The 21,901-nt window shown below is 42.5% G+C and overlaps 1 protein-coding gene across 2 annotated transcripts in view; it reads left to right on the top strand.

Annotated features, from left to right (window-relative positions):
* Window positions 1–21,901, top strand: part of SNTG1 (syntrophin gamma 1) — a 460,317-nt gene that overhangs the window by 396,758 nt on the left and 41,658 nt on the right. For both annotated transcript variants that reach the window (XM_060035135.2, XM_060035134.2), the window contains 2 exons: window positions 6,339–6,455; window positions 7,679–7,750. In XM_060035135.2, the coding sequence (XP_059891118.1) occupies window positions 6,339–6,455; window positions 7,679–7,750 (189 nt within the window). The remainder of the gene's footprint in view (window positions 1–6,338; window positions 6,456–7,678; window positions 7,751–21,901) is intronic.

A 21,901-nucleotide genomic window follows, 5' to 3' on the forward strand; every position in this document is an offset into this window, starting at 1 on the left:
ATCACTAAGTGAAGGAAGTCAATCTGAAAAAGCTACATACTGTTTGCTTCTAACTATACGCCATTCTGGAAAAAGCAAAATTATGGAGAGAGTAAAAAGATCATCGGTTTCTAGGGGTTGAGTAGGGAGGGATGAAAAGGCTGAGCACAAGAGGTTTAGGGCAGTGAAATTATTCTGTACGACACCATAGTGGTAGATACATGTCCCTACACGTTGTTAAAACCTACAGAATGTACAACACCAAGAGCAAACCTTAATGTAAACCATGGACTTCGGACGATAATGTGTGTCTACGTAGGATCAGCAGTTGTAACAAATGTGCCTTCCGGTGGGGGGATGCTAATAGTGGGCAGAGGCACAGAGGCTGTAGGTATCAGGGCAGGAGGTCTGCAGGAAGTCTCTGTCCCGTCCACTCAATAATGCTGTGAACCTAAAACTGCTCTAAAAATTAAAGTCTATTTCAAACAAGAAAAAATAATGTACAATAAAATGATCAAAATTTAAAGAATAAAATGTTGCTGTGCAGCACAGGCTTCATGTATTGGGTGTGTTTTCACAAGTAGCTTAAAAAAGTTCATGCAAATCAAAACGTGCAGTGAGATATCACCTCACACTTGTTATAATGGCTAAAATCAAAAGATAAGAGGTAAGTATTGATGAGGGTGTGGAGAAGAGGGAACCCTCCTACACTGTTGGTGGGAATGTAAACGGGTGCAGCCACTCTGGTAGACAGTATGGGGGTTCCTCAAAAAAACTAAAAATAGAGCTACCATGTGATCCAGCAATGCCACACCTGGGTATATTTTCAAAGGAAATGAAAACAGGATCTTGAAGAGATATCTTCCCGCCCATATCATTGTGGTGTTATTTACAATAGCCAAGATATTGAAACAAACTGTTAATAGATGAATGGATAAAGGAGGTGTGAGTTTATATATATATATATATATATATATATATATATATATATATACACACACACATATATACATATGTACACACATATATATGGAATATTATTTAGCCATGAAAATGAAGGAAATCCTGCCATGGATGAAGCTTGAGGGCATTATGCTAAAAGAGAAAGGTAAATAATGCACCGTATCACTTATATGTGGAATAAAAAAAATAAAGTCAAGCTCCTAGAAATATAGGGTAGAAAATGATTTCCAGCAGCTGGGGGGTGAAGGAAACGGGGAGAGACTGGTGTAAGGGTGCAAACTTTCATGTATAAGATAAACAAGATCTGAGGACCTAATGTATACATGGTGACTATGGTTGATAACACAGTATTGTACATCTAAAATTTGCTGAGAGATTAGAATTTAAATGTCCTCACCAAACATATATGTGTGTGTGTGTGTGTGTGTGTGTGTGTGTGTGTGTGTGTATACACATATATGTATAAGTAAATATGGGGGTTGATGGATATGTTGATTAACTAGATGGGAAGCATTCTTTGACAATATATGTGTATACTAAATCACTTTACTAGTTTACATTTTTTTTATATCCCTTCCTAGCAGGGGTTATAGGGCTTTGGGGAACATACAGGAAGGAATGGGTAAGTGTATGTTTGTTCAATTTGTATTCTAATGACTCTGTGAATGCTCATCTTAGGCCTTCCCTGATACCCCCATTACTTTACAGCTCTTGTGACTGGGCGTGCCTGATCTCGTGTTCATTACTGAGTAAGTGGCATCAGTGTTGACTAAGAACTCTACAGGCTTTCCCCCTATGTCCAGTGTCAGCCAGGGCTCCTTGAGGTCAGTCAGAGCGCCCGCTTAGGAGCCTCTGGGCTCCATAATTCACCACCTGTTCAAACCAGGTGCCTTGGAGGGTAGTGGCCGGGATCTGCCGTTTCCATCCCCCTGCGGGATCTGTGAGGGATTCTCCCTTCCAGTGCCCCTCTTGTTTGGGGGTAGGCTGTTAGGGTGCATTCTGCAGAATTGGAAGTTTTCTGGGTATCATCCGCAACCCGAACACATTTAACCTTCCTGTGTAGTACACCCTGGCCCCAACACCGGCTGCGAGATGGAGGAAGTTGGCCCGTCAATGGGTCTCTAAATTATAACACCATTATTTTATTACCCAGATTTTATTTTTATTTCCTGGGAATTGTTAGTGGGCTTTGCTGGTGACACTTTGCAGTTTGAATTTTTTAAATATTACTTGTCTTGGTTACGAGTGTTTTTGGTGCATTCAAGTAGAATGTCTCCTTTGCCTTGCCCTGGTTCTTATTTTACATTTTTATTTGTCAATTTATACCTCAATAAAGCTGAAAAAATAGGCAAGTCTTCGAAATATTTATCTGAAAAGTGTGTGATACATGGTTGGCAGTTCACTTGTCATTTCATAGGTATAGGAAGCTATTTTCTTTTAATTCTACTTGTTTCTAAAATATTCTGTTTGAAATATCCTTATGCCTATATTGCTCATTTGTTTCTTTTTTTAAAATAAGATTAAGTGACAGTTTTTCTTTAGAGTTATTATTTGCTGTGACAAGTGTAGGATGAACTTTCTGAAAATGCGTTATGTCTCCTCAACAATATGATCATTTCGCAGGAGTCAAGGTAATGATGAGGAACAGCAGGTGCCTTTTGGTCTTTCTGTATAACTGAGAACAACCCTTTTCCTTGGCATAGAAAGTGATCAGGTCGATCTTTGGCCTGGAGAACAAGCATGAAGAAATATCCCTTGCAGATCCGATAATCCCATTTTTATTAGTTACATCCTGAGCTCATTCCTCCAAGCTACACTCAGTTCAAACTAATAAAATTGTATTTAATGATAATTCTTGAAAAATATCAATATATCATCCTTAATATTTCAGCTTCCAGCAAATTATAGATGTGGGAAGAGACAGCAAACTCAAAGTTCAGTCTTAGGAAGCTCAAATGTTTCCTTCCCATGACTATGTAGACCACTTTAATCTCTTTTTTCCTCTTGCCAATGCAGAGAAGTCATAAACACAGAGAAGCTGTAAGTTTTATCAAATTGAATTAAAATGAAAGACTGACTTAATTGAGAAATAATATAATGATTAAGTTGATATAATTCATAACTAAAACTTTATATCATTGCAATGGCCCCAGAATGACAGGGCGATTTAACCCTGTCATTCGTTGGAACACTTTCTTCCTATAAAACTCACAAAACTCTATAATTTTTAATATGAGTTTGTTATAAAACCATTATTAATAATACACAGTGTGTGCTATTTTAAAAATGGGATTTTATAAACTATAATACATGTATAGAAAGTTCATAAAACATAGATGTACCGCTTGATTATCCAAAAGCCAAACCCCTGTGTAACCACAGTCTGGGTCAAGAAAAGTGGCTTGTTCCAGCTTAGATTCTGTCTCGCCCTCTGTATTCTTCCCCATGCACAGCTGGCTTGCAGGCTTCTAGAGTAACTACTGTTCTGACCGTTTGTCATCTTTACTGAAGTACTTTTTATTCCAACCAAGTATGCATTCCAAAACACGACTATAGTTTGTCTTAATCAAATCATATATATATATATATATTTGATATAGGTTTTATATATATGTGTGTGTGTATATATATATATATGATTATATATGATTATATATCTCCTTCTTTTATTCAACACTGTGTTCTGTGAGGTTCACTTCCGTTGTTCCGTGTAACTATAACGTACTCATTTTCCTTGCTGTATACTGTTCCTTTATGATATCACAATTTGTTACTATATTCATCTACAGAATGTATCGTAGGGTACATGGTTTATTTTAAGCCATTTGTACATGGCTGGGACTAAGAATAATGTTACAAGGAACATCCTTGCCATGTGCCTCGGGGCACAGGTATACACACTGGGTTGAGTTTATATTAGAAGTGAAGGATCAAAGCCTCACCAGCTGTCAGAAATGCATAATGGTTTAAAACTGTGATGGTTTCAGGTCTTCCATTTAAGCATCCAATTTATTTTGAACTGATTTTTTATACTGTGTAAGATAAAAGTCCAATTTCATTCTTCTGCAGGTGGATATTAAGTTTTCCCAACACCATTTACTGAAGAGACTATCCATCCCCCATTGTGTGTTCTTGGCACCTTTGTCAAAGATTTGTGGACCATATATGTATGCACGGGTTTATTTCTGCATTTTCTACTCTGTTCCATTGGTCTACATCTGCTTTTAGGCCAGTATCTTACTCCTTTGATGATTGCTATTTTGTAATACATTTTAAAATCAGCACATGAAATACCTCCAGGTTGTTCTTACTCAGCATTGATGTGGCTGTTCAGGGTCTTTTGTGGTACCCTGTGAATTTTAGGATGGCCTTCCTACGTCTGTAAAGAAAGCCGTATGGATTTTGATAGGGATTGCATTGCATTGGTAGGTCACTTTGGATATTATGGATATCGTAAAATACGAATTCTTCCAGTTCATGAACACAGATGTCTTTTTATTTACCTGTATCTTTAATTCCCTTCGTTAATGCTTTATAATTTTCAGTGTACAAGTCTTTCACCTCTTTGGTTAAGTTTATTCCTAAGTGTTTTATCCCCTTGTTGTTATTGTGAATGAGATTGTTTTCTTAATTTCCTTCAAAGACTTGTGAATGAACTCCTTCAAATAAAGTTAAAAATAGCTAAAGGGAACAAAATTAAGGACCAACGTGCAAACCTAGATAGTAATGGAATAACTAAATTTAAAAAGAAATGAGGGCTTCCCTGGTGGCGCAGTGGTTGGGAGTCCACCTGCCGAGGCAGGGGACACGGGTTCGTGCCCCGGTCCGGGAGGATCCCTCGTGCCACAGAGCGGCTGGGCCCGTGAGCCATGGCCGCTGAGCCTGCGCATCCGGAGCCTGTGCTCCGCAACGGGAGAGGCCACAACAGTGAGAGGCCCACGTGCCGCAAAAAAATAAAAAAACAAAAAAAAACAAGGGGTTAATAACCTCACCCATTTAGAAAAAAGAAAAAAATAAAAAGAAATGAAAGCAAGGAAAAACTTTGAATCACATTTTAAAGCAGGTAAAATGTTTCCAAAGTTTAAAAATAGCATTTCTATGTTTTTTTCCATTTCATTACCTAGTGTGTTCCATATATTTGTCATAAAAGATCTTAGCAAATGTTTTGAATAATCTGCTCAGTATGTGTTTCTTTGAGGATTAAACCTGCTTTTGAAGGAAAAAGAAAAAAAGCAACTGTTTCTCTACAGTATGATAGCAAGATAGACCATGTCTACTGGGTCTAGTGTTAATAGTCATTAATACCCACAAAGTTGTCTTTATGTTGCAAACAGGGACCAGTACAACATGCTTATTTAACGTTTTTGCTTCTTCCTGTCTAACTGCTGTTTATTATCCAGATTATACAGCTGTCCCTTGGTACCTGCAGAGGACTGTTTCCAAAACCAAACCCTGCAGATGCTCAAGCGCCACAAACCCCTCCCACATCCGCGGGTTCCAATTTGCAAATTCAGACGACCGCGGATTGTGTGCTGTGTTTCCAGTCCGCAGCTGGTTGAATCTGTCAGTGCGGAACGCTTGAATACTCAGGGCCGAATGTAATATGTTAATTGTCACCATAAAATAAGACATTCACACTTTCTAAAGCAAAAGAACCTCAACCTAATTGTTGCTGAGGCAACAAACAGCACAATAGATATGTACAGTCTGCTTCCGAATAATTTTATATGTGATTCTGAGCTAATGGTAACACAACATTGAACTGCATTAACCTCCCTGTAATATTTCTCAGGTTGAGGACGACTTACGTGTAAATAGGAAGGTGTTTTGTTGGGGGGTTTTTCCCCCATGGAAAGCAAACACAAAGTTAGACTAGTGGTATACTGTAAGTCAAAATATTTCTCTTCTCTGAATATATTTGTCAGTTGAAAGAAAGCAGTGCCCAGTTGCTATGACTTTCAGACTTCATCCATCAGTATAAATATAGATACATAACATTATCCGAAATGTGGGTTAGCCCTGTTAATTCATGAAAAAAATAATAATTCTGCTGCATATGAAATTCTAGGCTGGTGGTGGTTCTCATTTTATACATTGAGGTTTATGTTCCATGATATTCTGGCTTTCATTCTTTCTCTTGAGAAATCAGTTATCAACGTAATTGTCGGTTCCGTGAAGGTAACGTTTGTTTCTTGATAAACATTGATGGAAACATAAAATCTTACGAGTGGTTCACACTCGTTTATTGAAGGTAAATCTGGTTAATATACTTTTTGCATCAATTAAACTGATAATTTTATGAGAAAATTAAAATACCACAAAAGATACAAAAGAACCACACAAGCCACCTGCAATGCGGCTTTTTTGACCCGTGGTCGTGTTCCGCTTCCTTGCAGATTGTCTACATGGGCTGGTGTGAAACACGGGAACAAGGTCCCCTGCAGGACAGCGCGTACTCGCCGGCGTTCCTAGCCCTGAGGGGCTCGTGTCTTTACAAGTTTCTGGCACCTCCAGTAAGTGTTTCTGTTCAACATTCCTTATTTTTCCCATATTATCACAACAGAGTGACATCAGCTTAACAATAACAAATGATATGTTACCAATATATTTCGAAAATAAGATACAGAAAAAAATAGAAAACAGTCCAAATGCTTCTGAGAATTTCTTGCTAAAGATATAAGTTCTGGCATGAAACATTGGCTTTATAATCCTTGAAAAACCTAGAAGGCATTTCTGTGTCGACATTTATGACAGGCTGAATACGTTTATCTATATGGCACAGGTCTGTCTAAGTCAAATCAATGGTGTTTGTGATAATCTGTTACACCCCATATCTCGTCATCAGGCTTCGTGTTAAATATGTATGGCGATCTGCTGCACCTGAGGCCTTGCTTTTGGAAACATGTACTTTACACAACAGTAGATCCTCAATGAATATTTATTGACTATAAATATTAAAGCCAGACCACTCACTTACAGGTCTAATACCACAGAGGGTCCTGGCGGGATCAGGTTAGACTTGCTGTAATTTCGAATATCTATGTCTACACAAAGTTCAAATCACCCGGAAGACGGGAAAAAAACATAAATATTTATACCTTTTACATTGTTCCTACTCTGAATAATTTCTTATGACTGGACAGACTAATACGTGTTTCAGACACAAACAAGTGAAACAGCTTCACTGTGGTGTTTGGTGTTTCACGATGTTCAGAACATGGTGTGACTTCCTGATGTAAACTGTATCTTTCTTAAAGATCAAAGCCAGCGTGGATATGGTATCTAGTATTCTTTGCATGTAACAGGTGGTAAATGGAGAAAAAACTATGACATGTGTGAAATAGAACACTTAGTATTTTCCATTTACAGTTACCCAAAATATTGGCTATATTCCCCATATAAAAAAATGAATCCCACCCCCAAAAAACAACACTTAGTATTTATGTAGAGAGAATGCACACACTACTTAAAACACATCAAGACACTGAGCAAAGGTAAATTGTTGCTTATAATGTAAAACGTCTGCTGAAAGAGGGAGAGAAATGGTGTGAAACTTAGGAGAAAGGAAACAGAAACATTGTTGAAGGTCAAGGACGTCTAGGAGGAGAACCTCACAACTTAGAGATGGCCTAGAGCACGTGTGAAGCTCCAGGTGTCCACCATAGTGTATAATAAAGAGAAAAGCAGGGGCCATCTTTCTAAAACAAATGATGTATTAGTTTCTCATTTTTTCAAGGTGACCACGTGGGACTGGACCCGAGCAGAGAAAACGTTTTCAGTTTATGAGATTATGTGCAAGGTTCTCAAGGTAGGACCAGCAAGCACTGATGATCCTAATGGCTTTTCCTCGGCCAGGAGGGGTTCTGGGCTAATAGGTAGTTCATGAAAACAAGTGATGCATGGATATGAAGGAAAATACAAGGTAAAGACAAAGAAAAGAAAAACACGTGTGAGAAAAGGTAGAGTAAAGAGAAATGCTCGGCTTCGATAATTCTGAAGCAGATTCCGAGGTTCCTCCATGTGGGGGGGCAGTGGAAACAGGAGGAAGCTTGTCAGGGGTCCTTTGAGGATGAAGTAGAAAGTCAACTGGAAATAGTCTGAGTTTAAACCACAATTATTACCGTAGTCCTATTTGCTGTGTAAAGTACAGGAGAGAAAGATTTGGATAAGACTTGGAATTAGAAAATACAGAAAATATAAAGGTATATGCAAAGAAAGGTATGTTTAAAATATGTTTAAATCCCATGGTTAGGTTGTCTCTCTGGGTGTGGAAACGAATATATAATTGTCGTAAATCCGTTAAATTTCTGTGCTGTACACGGGATTGTTGCAATGGAAAGTCATTGAGAATTCTGTAAAATTCCAAACAGTTTTTGTGGCCATTTTTAAGAATCAGAATGGGAATGATTTATAAAACCTAAATAATAATCTCGTCCCTTTCCAATCTGGGGTCTGTAGGGGTGGAAGTACTGCAGATTGATATTAAATCCGAGTTAAGGTTGACCTTGTTTGTGTAACCAAGGAGAACCAAGTTCCTTGTGTTTTACATCAGTTACTTCTCTTCCAGTTAAAGAATCAGCGGAGTAGAAAATGCTGGAACATTTACAACATAATGAATAGAATCAAAAGTGTCTGAAGGCAGGGAGACAAAGAAAATAGGATTACCTCCAAAGTGTTCATAATTTTTTCTTCCGTCCAGAAGAATCCTAGATTAAAGCTGACATTCACAAGAGCACAAGAGCTAAATAAAAACAGGTCATTGCTTGCACCTCGCTGTGGATGGTTTTGGTTCTATTGTGGGACTATCGGTGGTGGAAAAACTCTAATACCCTTGAGTTTACTGTCAGCAAAGCAGCTCTGGCAACTCCTAAAAGATGAGGCAGCATCTGAAGGAAAGGAGGTCGCACCCAGCTCCCAAGTAACTACCAAAGTAGCTAATGACATAGCTTTCTAATGGGATTTTATTTTTTTACCAAAAAAAGAACTAGTGAAATTAAAAAGAAAGAATGAAAGAGATAAAGGAAGGAAGGAAGGAAGGAGGGAAGGAAGGAAGGAAAGAAGGGAGGGAGAGAAAGAAAAGATAAAGAAACCCAGAAATTAACTACCCTAACGGTTTATTTGTCCACACCCTATCCATACATTAATATAACTTTTTCATAATAGTAATCCAGCCTGCATTTCTATACTGTTGTTTAGTCTTAAATTATTTCCAAGTAGCTACCTGGTCTTTATTTTGAACTTTCAAAAATAATGCAGTCTCTAAGGACACGTTTAAAGGAGGGACTAAGAATTAGGCCCGGCTCCACATAAACACTCATTATTTTATTTCTTTTTAAAAATTATTTGTGCAAAGTTAGAATTTGGTTTGAATCTGCTTTTTCATATAATGTGACTTGAGATTTTTATGTCAGTTAATATTCTTCAAAAAATATGACTTATTGTTTTATTTTATCTGATCATGTGGCCGTACTTTCTGGCCAGTACCTGAGTTTTGCCATTTAGATACCTCCGCATTTGTTCCATCACACATATCACAACTGTCATCCTTTGATTTATTTAAATTATTTTATTTTATTTTATTTTAATTTTGGCTGTGTTGGGTCTTCGTTTCTGTGCGAGGGCTTTCTCTAGTTGCGGCGAGCGGGGGCCACTCTTCATCGCGGTGCGCGGGCCTCTCACTATTGCGGCCTCTCTTGTTGCGGAGCACAGGCTCCAGACGCGCAGGCTCAGTGGTTGTGGCTCACGGGCTTAGTTGCTCCGCGGCATGTGGGATCTTCCCATACCAGGGCTCGAACCCATGTCCCCTGCATTGGCAGGCAGATTCTCTACCACTGCGCCACCAGGGAAGCCCCCTTTGATTTATTTAACAGATCATTGTTGAGTGTTGCTACTTACCAGGTTATCGGCTAAGCACTGAATAGCTGGAGACAAACGCAGAAAAAGCCCTGCTGTCATTGAGCTTACATTTTTCTTAGGGTGACACACGTTTGGTTAAAGAGCCCCCCCCCCCAAAAAAAAAACCCCAGCGAAGAATTGATCTTTGCCCACAAACTTTTGTTAACTTCCGAAGTATTTCCTTTAATCTAAATTCTGAATTTTGGACATCCTGGGTGGAAATATCCTGATATGGTCAAGAGGCTAGGTTTATGTGTCTAAATTGTCTCTAGAAGAGCCATAATAATTTATACTGCTGCCGTCAATATCCGAAAGTGCCCACGTATTCGCACTCTGCCCAGAGTAAAATCAAACAGCCCGTCTCACTGGTCTTCCCACACAAAATTTGCTATAAGCCCATTAGTTGCTTTGGGAAAATTTTTACCTAGGTTATGAGGCCTGGAGATAATATTTTCAGATACTGATTAGTACATGTCTACTGTCACTTGTATGTATATAGGAAAGCTCTCTTCGTGAGGGCAGCGGGCACGTTCCATGCTTCCTGGATTTACACTTGACGTACAGCGTTATCGGTTGAGGACTGTCTTTCACAAAGGGAAACTTCACGTAGCACAAGAACAGAGGCATGGACGCAAGGCTCAGTGTGAAATGGGGTCTTTTCCTGCAGGCAGATCAGTGCTGGAGGAGGGCTGGCTTCCCAGGGAGCCCAGACTCCGATGGCTGGGTCTGGGGAGCGAGTTGAAGGGGCCCCTTGTGTAACTCAGTCACCCGTCCCACCACGTAACAGTCCTGTGCAGCTGGGCGAGGGGCAGGCTTCTCTCTCCAGAAAGGGGTCCCTCACATAAGGCACATTGATCTGGACCACGGAACATCTGGCCTCGGACCACTAATCACTAATCAGGAAAACCCACTCTCTTCTGACCCAAAGCTACACCCGTAACAACAAAAATGAAGCAGTAATAGTTACCCAGAATATATAGTTCATGTGCAGTGCCAGGTATTGTTCTAAGTGCTTATATAATAATATATTTAATCTTTACACCACTGTGAGGCAGTTCCTATTATTCCGATTTTACAGATATGGAAACAGAGGCAAAGAATGTTTAAATAAATAACTCAAGGTCACACAGCCGGTGAAGTTAAGACCTACAGATGTGAATCTGGCAGGCTGTCTAAATTCTGTGCCCATCAACTTGTACTCTGGCTTCTTTCTCTCTCGGTATAAGCGTTGATAAATAGGAAAGAAACGCCAATGAGAAAGCCAGCCCGGCAACAAGGGGGAGAGCAAGGGTTCAGAATAAGGCACGTGGCAGTAAGTGGCGACTCTCACTTCCATGTGTTGTTGCCCTTTGCCGATGTGTCGGGCTCTGTGGACTTGTCGACCTCTTCATCTGTTCAGTGGGACGAAGAAAGCACAGGTTGTTGTGAAGATTAGCAGTTCGTTCATTGGTTTGTGAATGCGTTTTTATTTATGAATTCATTTATCAAATATTCGTTGAGTATCATTCATGTGCCGATCGCCCCACTGGGTACCAGGGATTCAGCACAACTGCAGAGGGGCCGGAGCTCACAGAAAGCCCAGCTGATGCGGGGATTTAGGTCCTTTGGAGGGAGGCCTGAAACAGACTGAAATGTAGACGCTCATTAAAGGACTCGGCTGAGGAGGACGCGTTGCGGTTATAGGGTTAGGAGTCCGGTGATATGGCGGGGAGGGGGCATCCCGGGCTCAGGAGGGCACGTGTGAGCGCGCCCAGGTGTGCGAGGAGTGTGTCCTTCGCCACAGCTAAAAATGCTCAGCACCGCGGTTATGTGCTTGGGTCGGAGGTCTGCGCTGGTGTTCGGGTGCGAAGACGAGAATCAGGACTGTGAACCTTATCTGAAGGACAAAGGAGAGGCCCGGCAGGAGGGCGAGCGCGAGCCGCGGCAGAGCCGGCCGCCGGGCCTCCACCGTGAGATGGGCCGGGCTCCGCGGAGGAGGCGGTCCCAGGGCTACGGCGGAGACCCGGGCCGGAGAGGACCAGTGCCCGGAAGGGCGCGGGTGGGGCCGGGGGCGGGAGGGTCGGGCGGCGGAAGACGTCACAAAGGAGATGCTCTGGTCGCCGTCCCCCCCCGGGTCAGCCACGTGCTGCGGAGGCCGTCCCCGCCCACTGCTCTTGCCCGTCTGACTTACTGCAGAGCGGCTGCCCCAGCTCTGACCATTGCCGAGCAGTGCAGCCGGACGGAGCTGGAGGAAGACACCACGCCTTTAATTCTGCCTCACTCTCGCGCTGGAGTGTTTCCGTGGTCCGTCCTCTGGCCTAATCCAGCAGGACGGAGGTTAAAGCTCCTTCCTTTCTCGCAACGTCAGCACACACTTCGCGCTCCCCGGGGGTGACCCTACCGCCTCCTTACGAAGTCCTCAGCCAGCTGGGTTACTGCGGCCCCCGGCAGGCCTGTCCTGACGGCCAATCCCCGCTCTTACCTAAGGCAGACCGCTCCCCGGCAGTAGATCTCATCCCCTCTGCGCCCCGGGCACCCTGGCATTTCCACCCTGGCGCCCCCGATGCACACGTGCTCCCTGACCTCGGCCCTGAGCTCTGAGCGTTCAACAGTGTGCACATCTGACTACTGACGTGTCCAAATGCGACGTGTCTCAGACTTAGGACTGGACAATCGGAGGGGAACCCAAACAGTACGGAGGTAAGAGAAAAATGGAAAAAACCAAAAACTAGAATTCTGTTGTTTTTTGCAGAACCAGGAAGAAGGAGGGCCGGTCAGCAGATATTTTCTAGAAAGTGGCAAAGCCAGTGGCCTAGACAATGAACGGAGGCCACACTGGACACACTTCACCATAAAGGCCCTCGGGTATGGATGTCAATCCCCAGGGGTGTCCAGATGTCAGGGAACCTGTCACTTAGTCAATTTGGGGGCCTCACTAATAAAAAGATTGCAGAAGTAGGAATATAAAATTAGTCACAAAAATGAACATTTAAAATGAGGAGAAACCACGAGTCACTGGGCCAGTGTCACCTGCCCCCGGAGGACACCCCCGTGTCCCTGTGACCAGGATCTCATCCTACAGCTGGACTTAGGAGTTCAAGTCCAGTGGTCAGATTCTTCCTGGTGAGAGAAGGACAGGCCCTACCCGAATGATGTGGAAGCAATTACAATAGTAATTGTCCCGCCAACCATCACACGAGGAGACACACGGGGAGCAGGGAGTGGAGACCGACGTCATCCAAAGTGGTTGACTCGTGTGCTGATGTTTGCAGAAACACTTGTCTTTCAGGTTCTGCAAGGGAGACCATCTTAGTAAAAAAGACGTGTCTCTGCATTTTCCGAACATATTTGTAGCCCTTTTCTTTTTTTAAATAACAGTTTTTCTTAGAAGGTTTATTGATTGTTTTACATTTTATACCTCATTTTAAAATGATTCCAGTTCTTGGTTTTTTAATGTATTGCTTTAAAATGTGTAATCACTTCCTAAAATCCAAGCTTCTTAAAATATGTTTTAATTTTGTTTCCTCCAATAATAGAACTAAATGTCCCTGATTCTTTTAGTCTCTTCACCGACTGCAAACTCAAGGAGCCTTGCTGCTCTCGGTGAGGACCTAGGTTCCCCTGACTGAGCTCGGGCTGTTGGAGCCCCAGCGGCAGATCAAAGCAAGAGTGACTTTGTCCGGAACACCCAGCCCCCTGTTCACAGCCTGCTTCCTTTCTTAATGCAATACAGTGATCACCATTGATAAAAATGTGATTTTATCTTTTATTTTTGTTTTCTTAGTAACATGTTCTTGGATTTATTAATATGCTAGCACGTACCCACTCTTCTGTTAGGGCTCCATAAACACACAACTGTTACATAAAGTACTTATTTCTGTTTTTCTGAAACATCTTTCAAGTCCCAGAGTGCTAATTACTTATATCTCATTTTTAAAGATTTGTTTTATTGACCTATTTACACTCTTGAAAGCTCAAAGGCATCATTTATTTTCCTTCTGGAAGTTCTCACCATTTCCCTTTGTCCTTATATAGTGACACACACATCCATATCATTTTTACATTATTATTTTTTCCTTAAGTTATACCATTTGCATTACATTTTCTGTGTCAGGTGTGAACAAAACACTGATGTGTCAAATGTTTTAAATAATTGTACATGATTTCTGTGACTGATCTGATGATTCCTCAAGTGTTTCTTTGTCCTTTTAGTTATAAAAAGTACAGCCTTACAGTGTTTTCATGAAGCTTCCAAAGCAATTCAAGGTCCTTTTTTCAAACAAACAAATATCTCTTAGGAAAAGGACGTGTTAATAAAAGGATTCAGTTGCTTCTTCTCATGAAGGACTTAATGCACAAAAGATATTTAATCTTGCTTTCCAAATAAACCAAAATCCTCTCTCTTTCTCAATATCTAAGTGTCTAGGGGGCATTCCTTACCCATGTAAGTGGGTCTAAGAGCAAGATATTTATGAATTATTACAACTTCATGTTGCAGAATTCCCTTCCCCTTCATTCTGCGTTAGAAGCACAGCCTGACTATCATTCTGAAAATAAGCACTGGGGAGCAATGCTTTTTAAAATCTCAATATTTTAGGCTTCCCTGGTGGCACAGTGGTTGAGAGTCCGCCTGCCGGTACAGGGGATGCGGGTTCATGCCCCGGTCCGAGAAGATCCCACATGCCGCGGAGTGGCTGGGCCCGTGAGCCGTGTCCACTGAGCCTGCGTGTCTGGAGCCTGTGCTCCACAACGGGAGAGGCCACAGCAGTGAGAGGCCCACGTACCGCAAAAAAAAAAAAAAAAAAAAAAACTTAATATTTTAATGTACTCCACTAATTTTAATAAAATATGACAGTATAACTATGTTAGGAAAACCTTCCTAGAATATTCTAAATAAAAATTTATATAATATAAAATATGAATAAATTGAATATTTTTGAAGTATTTAAAATAAGTGACAACTTATCTCTATATGAATTGTCTGGTTAGTAAAATTTTGTGTGGGCAGTTAGTAGAACATAGACTTTGTGTAGGAGAAAGCTAGGAAATTAGTTTTGTTGCCCAAATCAATTTGGTGCCAATCTCAAGGATTCATCCCTTAAGAAGAGGATTACTTGTAATCCTCTACTCAGTTCAAACTCCTTCCTTCAGGTCTATTTTAAGTTTTTCCATAATCTTTTCAGACTTAAGACTTTTGGATTTCTGTTTACAGAAAGTTTCTGCCTTGCAAATTTCCAATTGTATGAAATGTTAAAACTGTTTGACCTTCCAAAAGCTTATATTACTGTTTTTAAAAGTGAAAATACAGTTTTAATACTGAAGATGTGGTACACGTATCAATGGAATATTACTCAGCCATAAAAAGGAACGAAACTGGGTCATTTGCAGAGACGTGGATGGACCTAGAGACTGTGATACAGAGTGAAGTAACTCAGAAAGAGAAAAAACAAATATCATATATTAATGCATATATGTGGAACCTAGAAAAATGGTACAGATGAACTGGTTTGCGGGGCAGAAATAGAGACGCAGATGTAGAGAACAAACGTATGGACACCAAGGGGGGAAAGTGGTTGGAGGGTGGTGGTGGGATGAACTGGGAGACTGGGATTGACATGTGTACCCTGATGTGTATAAGGTGGATGACTAATAAGAGCCTGCTGTATAAAAAAATAAATAAAATTTTTAAAAAACTGAAGGAAACCAGATGTCAGACCCTTAAAGAAAAGTGTTGAAATCTCCTTCAAACTGGTCTAGAATACCTTATTTATTTATTTATTTATTTTATTTTACTTTTTGGCTGCATTGGGTCTTTGTTGCAGTGCGCCGGCTTCTCACTGCAGTGGCCTCTCTTGTTGCAGAGCATGGGCTCTAGGCTCACAGGCTTCAGTAGTTGTGGCGAGCAGGCTCAGAAGTTGTGGCTCGCGGGCTCTAGAGCACAGGCTCGGTAGTTGTGGCACACGAGCTTAGTTGCTCCGCGGCATGTGGGATCTTCCCGGTCCAGGGCTCGAACCCGTGTCCCCGGCGTTGGCAGGCGGATTCTTAACGACCATGCCACCAGCGAAGTCCCTTTTGCTTTTTAATGATGCAGTGGCATAGAGAGTTTGCAGTACCAGTTTTCAATCACATCACTTCGTTTTTATTAATAATAACTATACTTTTACTGTTACACATTACTTTATCAAGAAAAGTATTCTTGTTATTTTGCTAGCTGTTTCTTTAGAATGCCATCAACTTCTGTGGTTGACAGTGTTTCTTACAGAAGCTCAGCAGCACACACTGTGCACTGCCCACCTCGTCTTACTCATCCTTTGCATATTTTAAAGAGTTGAATAGATCAGGCCCATTGCTCACCATCCCAAAAAGTGAAGATTAGAGGAACCCTAGGTGACAACTACTCGAGTGCTGTGTAGAAGTTGCACATGAGGATCCCACTTTCTGGAACCTTGCTGCTCCGTCCTGCCAGCCTGTCATGGTTACCCTGAGTGTGTCGAGACACACTGTTAGAGATGGACTTTGGAGCGGGTTAGGTTTTCTCGTTGTTTAATACATGCACGAACCTCATTGATTAAATTTAACTTATGTGATTAGATTTCATTACTTGTTTCTTCCGCTTTCAGTTTGGCAGCTTTAAAATTGTTCTATCTCATCTGTAAGGAAAAGAGTCTCTCTGGCTCTGAAATATCCAAAATATTTTCAATTAACGTATTTTTCTAAATAACAAAATTAGAACAGTTAAATTCTACATTTGGGATTACATCTATCAATCAGTTGGATCTTGTCAAAATCAACTGTGTTCCTAATTTAAAAAAAACTATTTATTGAGAAAATTCTTCATCGAGTTTCAATTTGTCGTGGCCAACAAAATATCATTGAGAGGAAAACAATGCACTCCTGTGAGATGTTTTCTTTTCCGAGGATATACGTAGCTATAGTTACAGAGGTGTGTGTGTGTGTGTGTGTGTGTGTGTGTGTGTTTGTGTGTGTAGTTTTGTGATTTGGAAATATTCGTTATGATGTTTTGGAAGTAATAGCTAGCCTTTTGACATATTTTTGTTTTATCAAAACATGGAATAAAGTTCAGTTTTGCTTTAGAGTTACTGTAGTTATTCTCTTCCTGTATCATTGTTCGTTTGGAAGAGCAAATGTACTTAATAGGAACTAAGACAATTCTTAGCAATAGATTTATGGTTACTCTTATCCCATTAGATAATTTTACTACTTTCTTCTTTGTTTCCCTACAGTGTGTTTGTACTTCAGCCGTCCATCACGTACCACATGTTTCTGTTCAGTTTCTAAATACCATACTAACGTGATTACCAGGTTAGCTGGTTGAGGGAAAGAGCAGGCGTGTGTACAGTAGGAATCAGCAGCAGGTTGCCTGGGCTCGACTTCTGGTAAATCTCTGATAAATTACTTAGCTATCTTTATTTCAGAATTCTCACCATTATGTCAGGAATTATAATTATAGCTACCTTCTGGGTTGTTGGTTTGAAGAAGTAAGCTAAGAAAGGGTACTTCATAAGCGCTGGATAAATGTTAGGGATTTCTGTCTCTGAATTGCTCTTGAAATGTGTGTCACCCTAAAGTGGCATCGGTCATGTCCTCCAAGGTGGTTCCTCTACTTTTATCCCATTTCGTGAATGATACGACCTTCTGGCAAATGTAAAGGGCTAGATGTGTTTTTCCTTAGTCCAAATAAGTATTGAATGATGTGTCCCTTCCGTCCCTGGAATCAGAGGACAGTCTTTTGAGCAAGTCCTGGAAATGAAGTGACTGGACTCACGTCTCTGGGATGAGATCACTGTGACTCTTCAAGGTCACCTTTCCCTGGTGTGATATCAGCTCTGTGACAACCACACACATCACAGAAAGAGAACTCAGGCCCCAGAGACCAGAGACAAGGCTATCATTCAATGGCAGGTCTTTCTGGTACCACGTCCCAAGTGGAAGCCACGCACGGACGCCTCCATCCCAGCGGTGGGAGCCTCTGAGGAGTCATTCCCAGGACCTCTTGCTGCACAGCCAGCAGCAGAGGTGGGAACGCAAGCCTGGCTGGTTGACCCCTGGTGCTTCTCTTTCTCCACTGCCCTCCATTAGGGGACTTTCTTTGAGCATATAATTGTCTCCATCATTGAAATTCCTACAACTCACGCATCCACCTGCTTAGCTGTGCGCCAGAGGGAGGAGGGGGCAGGCGTGCACGCCACTTCTGCAGAAGGGGTGCTTGTGTAACAGGCAATTTCATCTTAAAGACTTGCTTATTCTGGGGCTTCCCTGGTGGCACAGTGGTTAAGAATCTGCCTGCCAATGCAGGGGACACGGGTTCGAGCCCTGGTCCAGGAAGATCCCACACGCCACCAAGCCACTAAGCCTGTGCACCACAACTCCCGAGCCTGCGCTCTAGAGCCCACAAGCCACAACTACTGAGCCCGCAAGCCACAACTACTGAAGCCCACGTGCCTAGAGCCCGTGCTCAGCAACAAGAGAAGCCACCACAGTGAGAAGCCCGCACACCGCAATGAAGAGCAGCCCCCGCTCGCCGCAAGTAGAGAAAGCCCAAGCGCAGCAACGAAGACCGAACGCAGCCAAAAATAGATAAATAAATTAAATAAATTAAAAAAAAAAAAAGACTTGCTTAATCTACCGATTCAAGCACTATGAACCCAACAGTCTTCTCCTGATGTGCTCACATAGAATTTGCACATCATGTCAGGGATCCTGGTATAACCAGATCTTAATGGGCTTGGGCTTCTTGACTTGGGGACAAAAAGCTGGTGAACGAAGGTTGGTGAACACACGGTGTAAAATTACGTGATTGTGTTCCAAGCACTGCAAAGAGACTCAGTTTCCTCACCAGACTGTGAGGTGTTGCCCTTATGAGGCTCCAGAGCCAGCCCCTCTCTGCTGGGCAAGGCTTGAGGCCCACGAGCACTGGAAGGTGAGGGAGAGCGGCAGAGGGGGACACGGGCAGAGGACGGCAGTCGCTCTGTCCACCACTTCTGCCCACGCCCCCCAGCCCGCCTCTCGGGCTTGTCTCCCTTTGTTCACCAGCCTTCCGTTTGACCTCTGGTCCTCGCGGGCAGCACCCCGGGCCCTGGTCACACGGAAGCAAAGGCTGCAACACAGCAGGGAGACTGAAGGCGCGTGCTCACAGCTCCGCCCGACTTGGTCCCCCTGACAGCAGATGCCCTGCAGTGGAGAGACCTCCCATCTGCACTGGGTTTCCGTCCAAAGGACCCTAAGGACAGGACATGCACACACAGTATGATAAAATTCAACACATATTTAAGCGTCATTCTGTTTGGTGTATCTTCTCCCCTATACTGCTGTTTTTCCGGGGAAGTGCTTTCAAATACACAGAAGTCATAGCTAGCCATCTAAACAAAAGAGAAATTGACACAGAATGTATTTATTAATTGATCTGATAATTTGGGAGCTAATACAATACATGCTGTATAATAGATCACTTGTAACGCGTAAACTAAGATTTCATCAAATTTGATTGCAGAAATTAAACTTATTTTGGACAGAAGAGTACCTGTATGCTTTGTATTTATGTAAAATCAGAGTTATAAACGTCCTGTGATTGTATTTTATTTGTGTAGGAACATAAAGTGAGTCAGTGAACATTATAAAGCATATAGGTTTTTAAAAGTCAGTCATGGAAAAGAATTGCATACAAAAGGAGAGAGGGGTATTTTCATTCCAGCCATAAGTGATGGCTCTGAGTTGTACCGTGCTCCATTATTTTTATAATGTCTATTTTCCAACAATGTTATGTATATTAAAGCATATTTCATTAGTGTATATATGTGTGTATGTTTGCGGCATTTTATATAGTTTTAAATTATTCATTGTTATATATACTTATGTATACCACATAACCTATTTTCTATTCAACAGAAATGTGTAAAAATGACAATACTCTTATTTTTGTATGCATGAAAGGAAACTTATTCTTGAAATATGTTGGGTTTTTTTTTTTTTTTTTTGCGGTACGCGGGCCTCTCACTGGTGTGGCCTCTCCCGTTGCGGAGCACAGGCTCCGGACGCGCAGGCTCAGCGGCCATGGCTCACGGGCCCAGCCGCTCCGCGGCATGTGAGATCCTCCCGGACCGGGGCACGAACCCATGTCCCCTGCATCGGCAGCTGGACTCTCAACCACTGCGCCACCAGGGAAGCCCTTGAAATATGTTTTGATGGTTGTACTACTAGGTAGAAAAATGGGCGAGTACCCAAAGTGACTCGGAAGGATCCAATACAGCTAACGTTCCTTCATGGAACCTCACTTTCTTCCCAATCAATTGCCAATCGCATTGCTTTCGATGCCATTTGTACACCAATAATTATGAACCTATTCAGAGCTCTGCCCTGCAACTCACCTCATGTCTTTATTGCCAGCTGGACGCTCCATGTGGGCGTCTGACCCACATCTCCCAGGGGACGTGCCCCCGCTCCAGACACCCCCTCGCCGGCGGCCTGACCCACCCGCCATTCACGTCCAAGAACTCAGGCACCGACCTCCAGTCTGTCTGTCACACCTGGCACCTCAGCAGATGCATCCCACCCGTCTCCACGACGCCATCACCCTCGCGCCTCCCCACGTTAGTCTTACCGTTTCTCACGCATCTTCCTGCCTTAAAACTTGCCCCCCTTAGCGTTCAGTTCGAAGCAAAGCAAGATCCAGAGTTTTCAGGCACCTGCAGGGGGCCGCGGCCCGGACCACCACCCTCTGCACAGCCACCCGCCGCCCGCCCCACTTCCTCCGTCCTGCGCTGGCTCACGGCAGCCGTCCCAGATATCCCAAATACTAGTTTACTCTCTCCCTTCATGCCTGCCCTCAAATGTCACCTCCTTGAAGAGCCCTTTCTTATCATTCTGTATAAATGGCACGGCCCCTGGGGCTGGCGCCCCGCAAAGCGCTAACAGGCTTTCCCGACATCTGACCTGTTAGGAATAAGCATTTCCTTGTTTGCGCTCTGATTTGTCTCATCCCCGCTCAAAACAAGTCTCCGTGAGACAGAGGTGCTCAGTGCTTGGACTGCACACCACAGCAGTGCTTGGCACACAGCAGGCGTGCAGAACTTTCCTGGGTGAACATCAGCTGAGCACCCACCATGGGCACTGGACTGGGCCAAGATAAAATACTTTCTGAGGTTGCAGGGGGTATGTGCAATCTGGAACGCCACCCGAAAATGTTTCCACAGTTGAAAGTTATTATTACTTGTTTAAAAAGAAGTATCACTAGAAAAAAGAGACGAAAAGACAGCATCTAATGGTCCTGGATGTAAACAGCATTCAGTTTTATCCTGAGTTGTTCTTTAACAAATGACCCAGGAGCCAGGCCGGAGATGATACCATCTATATCATGAGTACTAATTGGGCAGTTTGGCCCCCAGACCTCCCCTTCATCTGACTAAATGTGCAGGATTAATTGAACACATTTTATGAGAGGCTTGCTGGCCAGATACCACTTCTCACAATTATCTTCACTTTTTAAATCTCCACAGACACGGCTCTCAAACAGGATCCTGGGGTACATAAACAGAGGTGTGATTTTAGGTGACACAAGGAACCCCCTTTATGTCTCATGCCAGTCAGATCCGGACGAGTCCATCCTGGCTAGCTGGCATCTGTTACTACTCGAGGGATTAGGAAAAAGTTGATAAGTTTCAGTGGAGAGATACTAAGGTCATTAAATAGCTAAGGCACGGTACCCCCGAGGAAAGGTAAAACAGTTTGCTTCACTTGGTTTCATAAAGAGAAAGCCGAAAGGTGGCTTGATAATTGTCCTCAAGGATACAAAAGGTTACTTTTTAAGAAGTGGTGACCACTTGTTTTCAATCGCATCTGAAGAGAGATTAAGAATAAATTAGTGTACGCTGCAGTGTGAGGGATCCTGTTTTCAGGAAAGGAAAATTAGGAGATTGAAGAACAGTCTTCACATACCAAGTATTAAAGGCTGAGAATTAGAGTTTCATTCTTTGGAAATACTTGCAGGCGGCACTGTTTGGATTATTTCTTAAAGGCAGGACCAAATGACCAGCCACAATTCCTACTGACCCTTAATGTCCACATCTGT

The sequence above is a fragment of the Delphinus delphis genome, chromosome 17 (genome assembly GCF_949987515.2).
Source record: "Delphinus delphis chromosome 17, mDelDel1.2, whole genome shotgun sequence".
Lineage (NCBI taxonomy): Eukaryota > Metazoa > Chordata > Mammalia > Artiodactyla > Delphinidae > Delphinus > Delphinus delphis.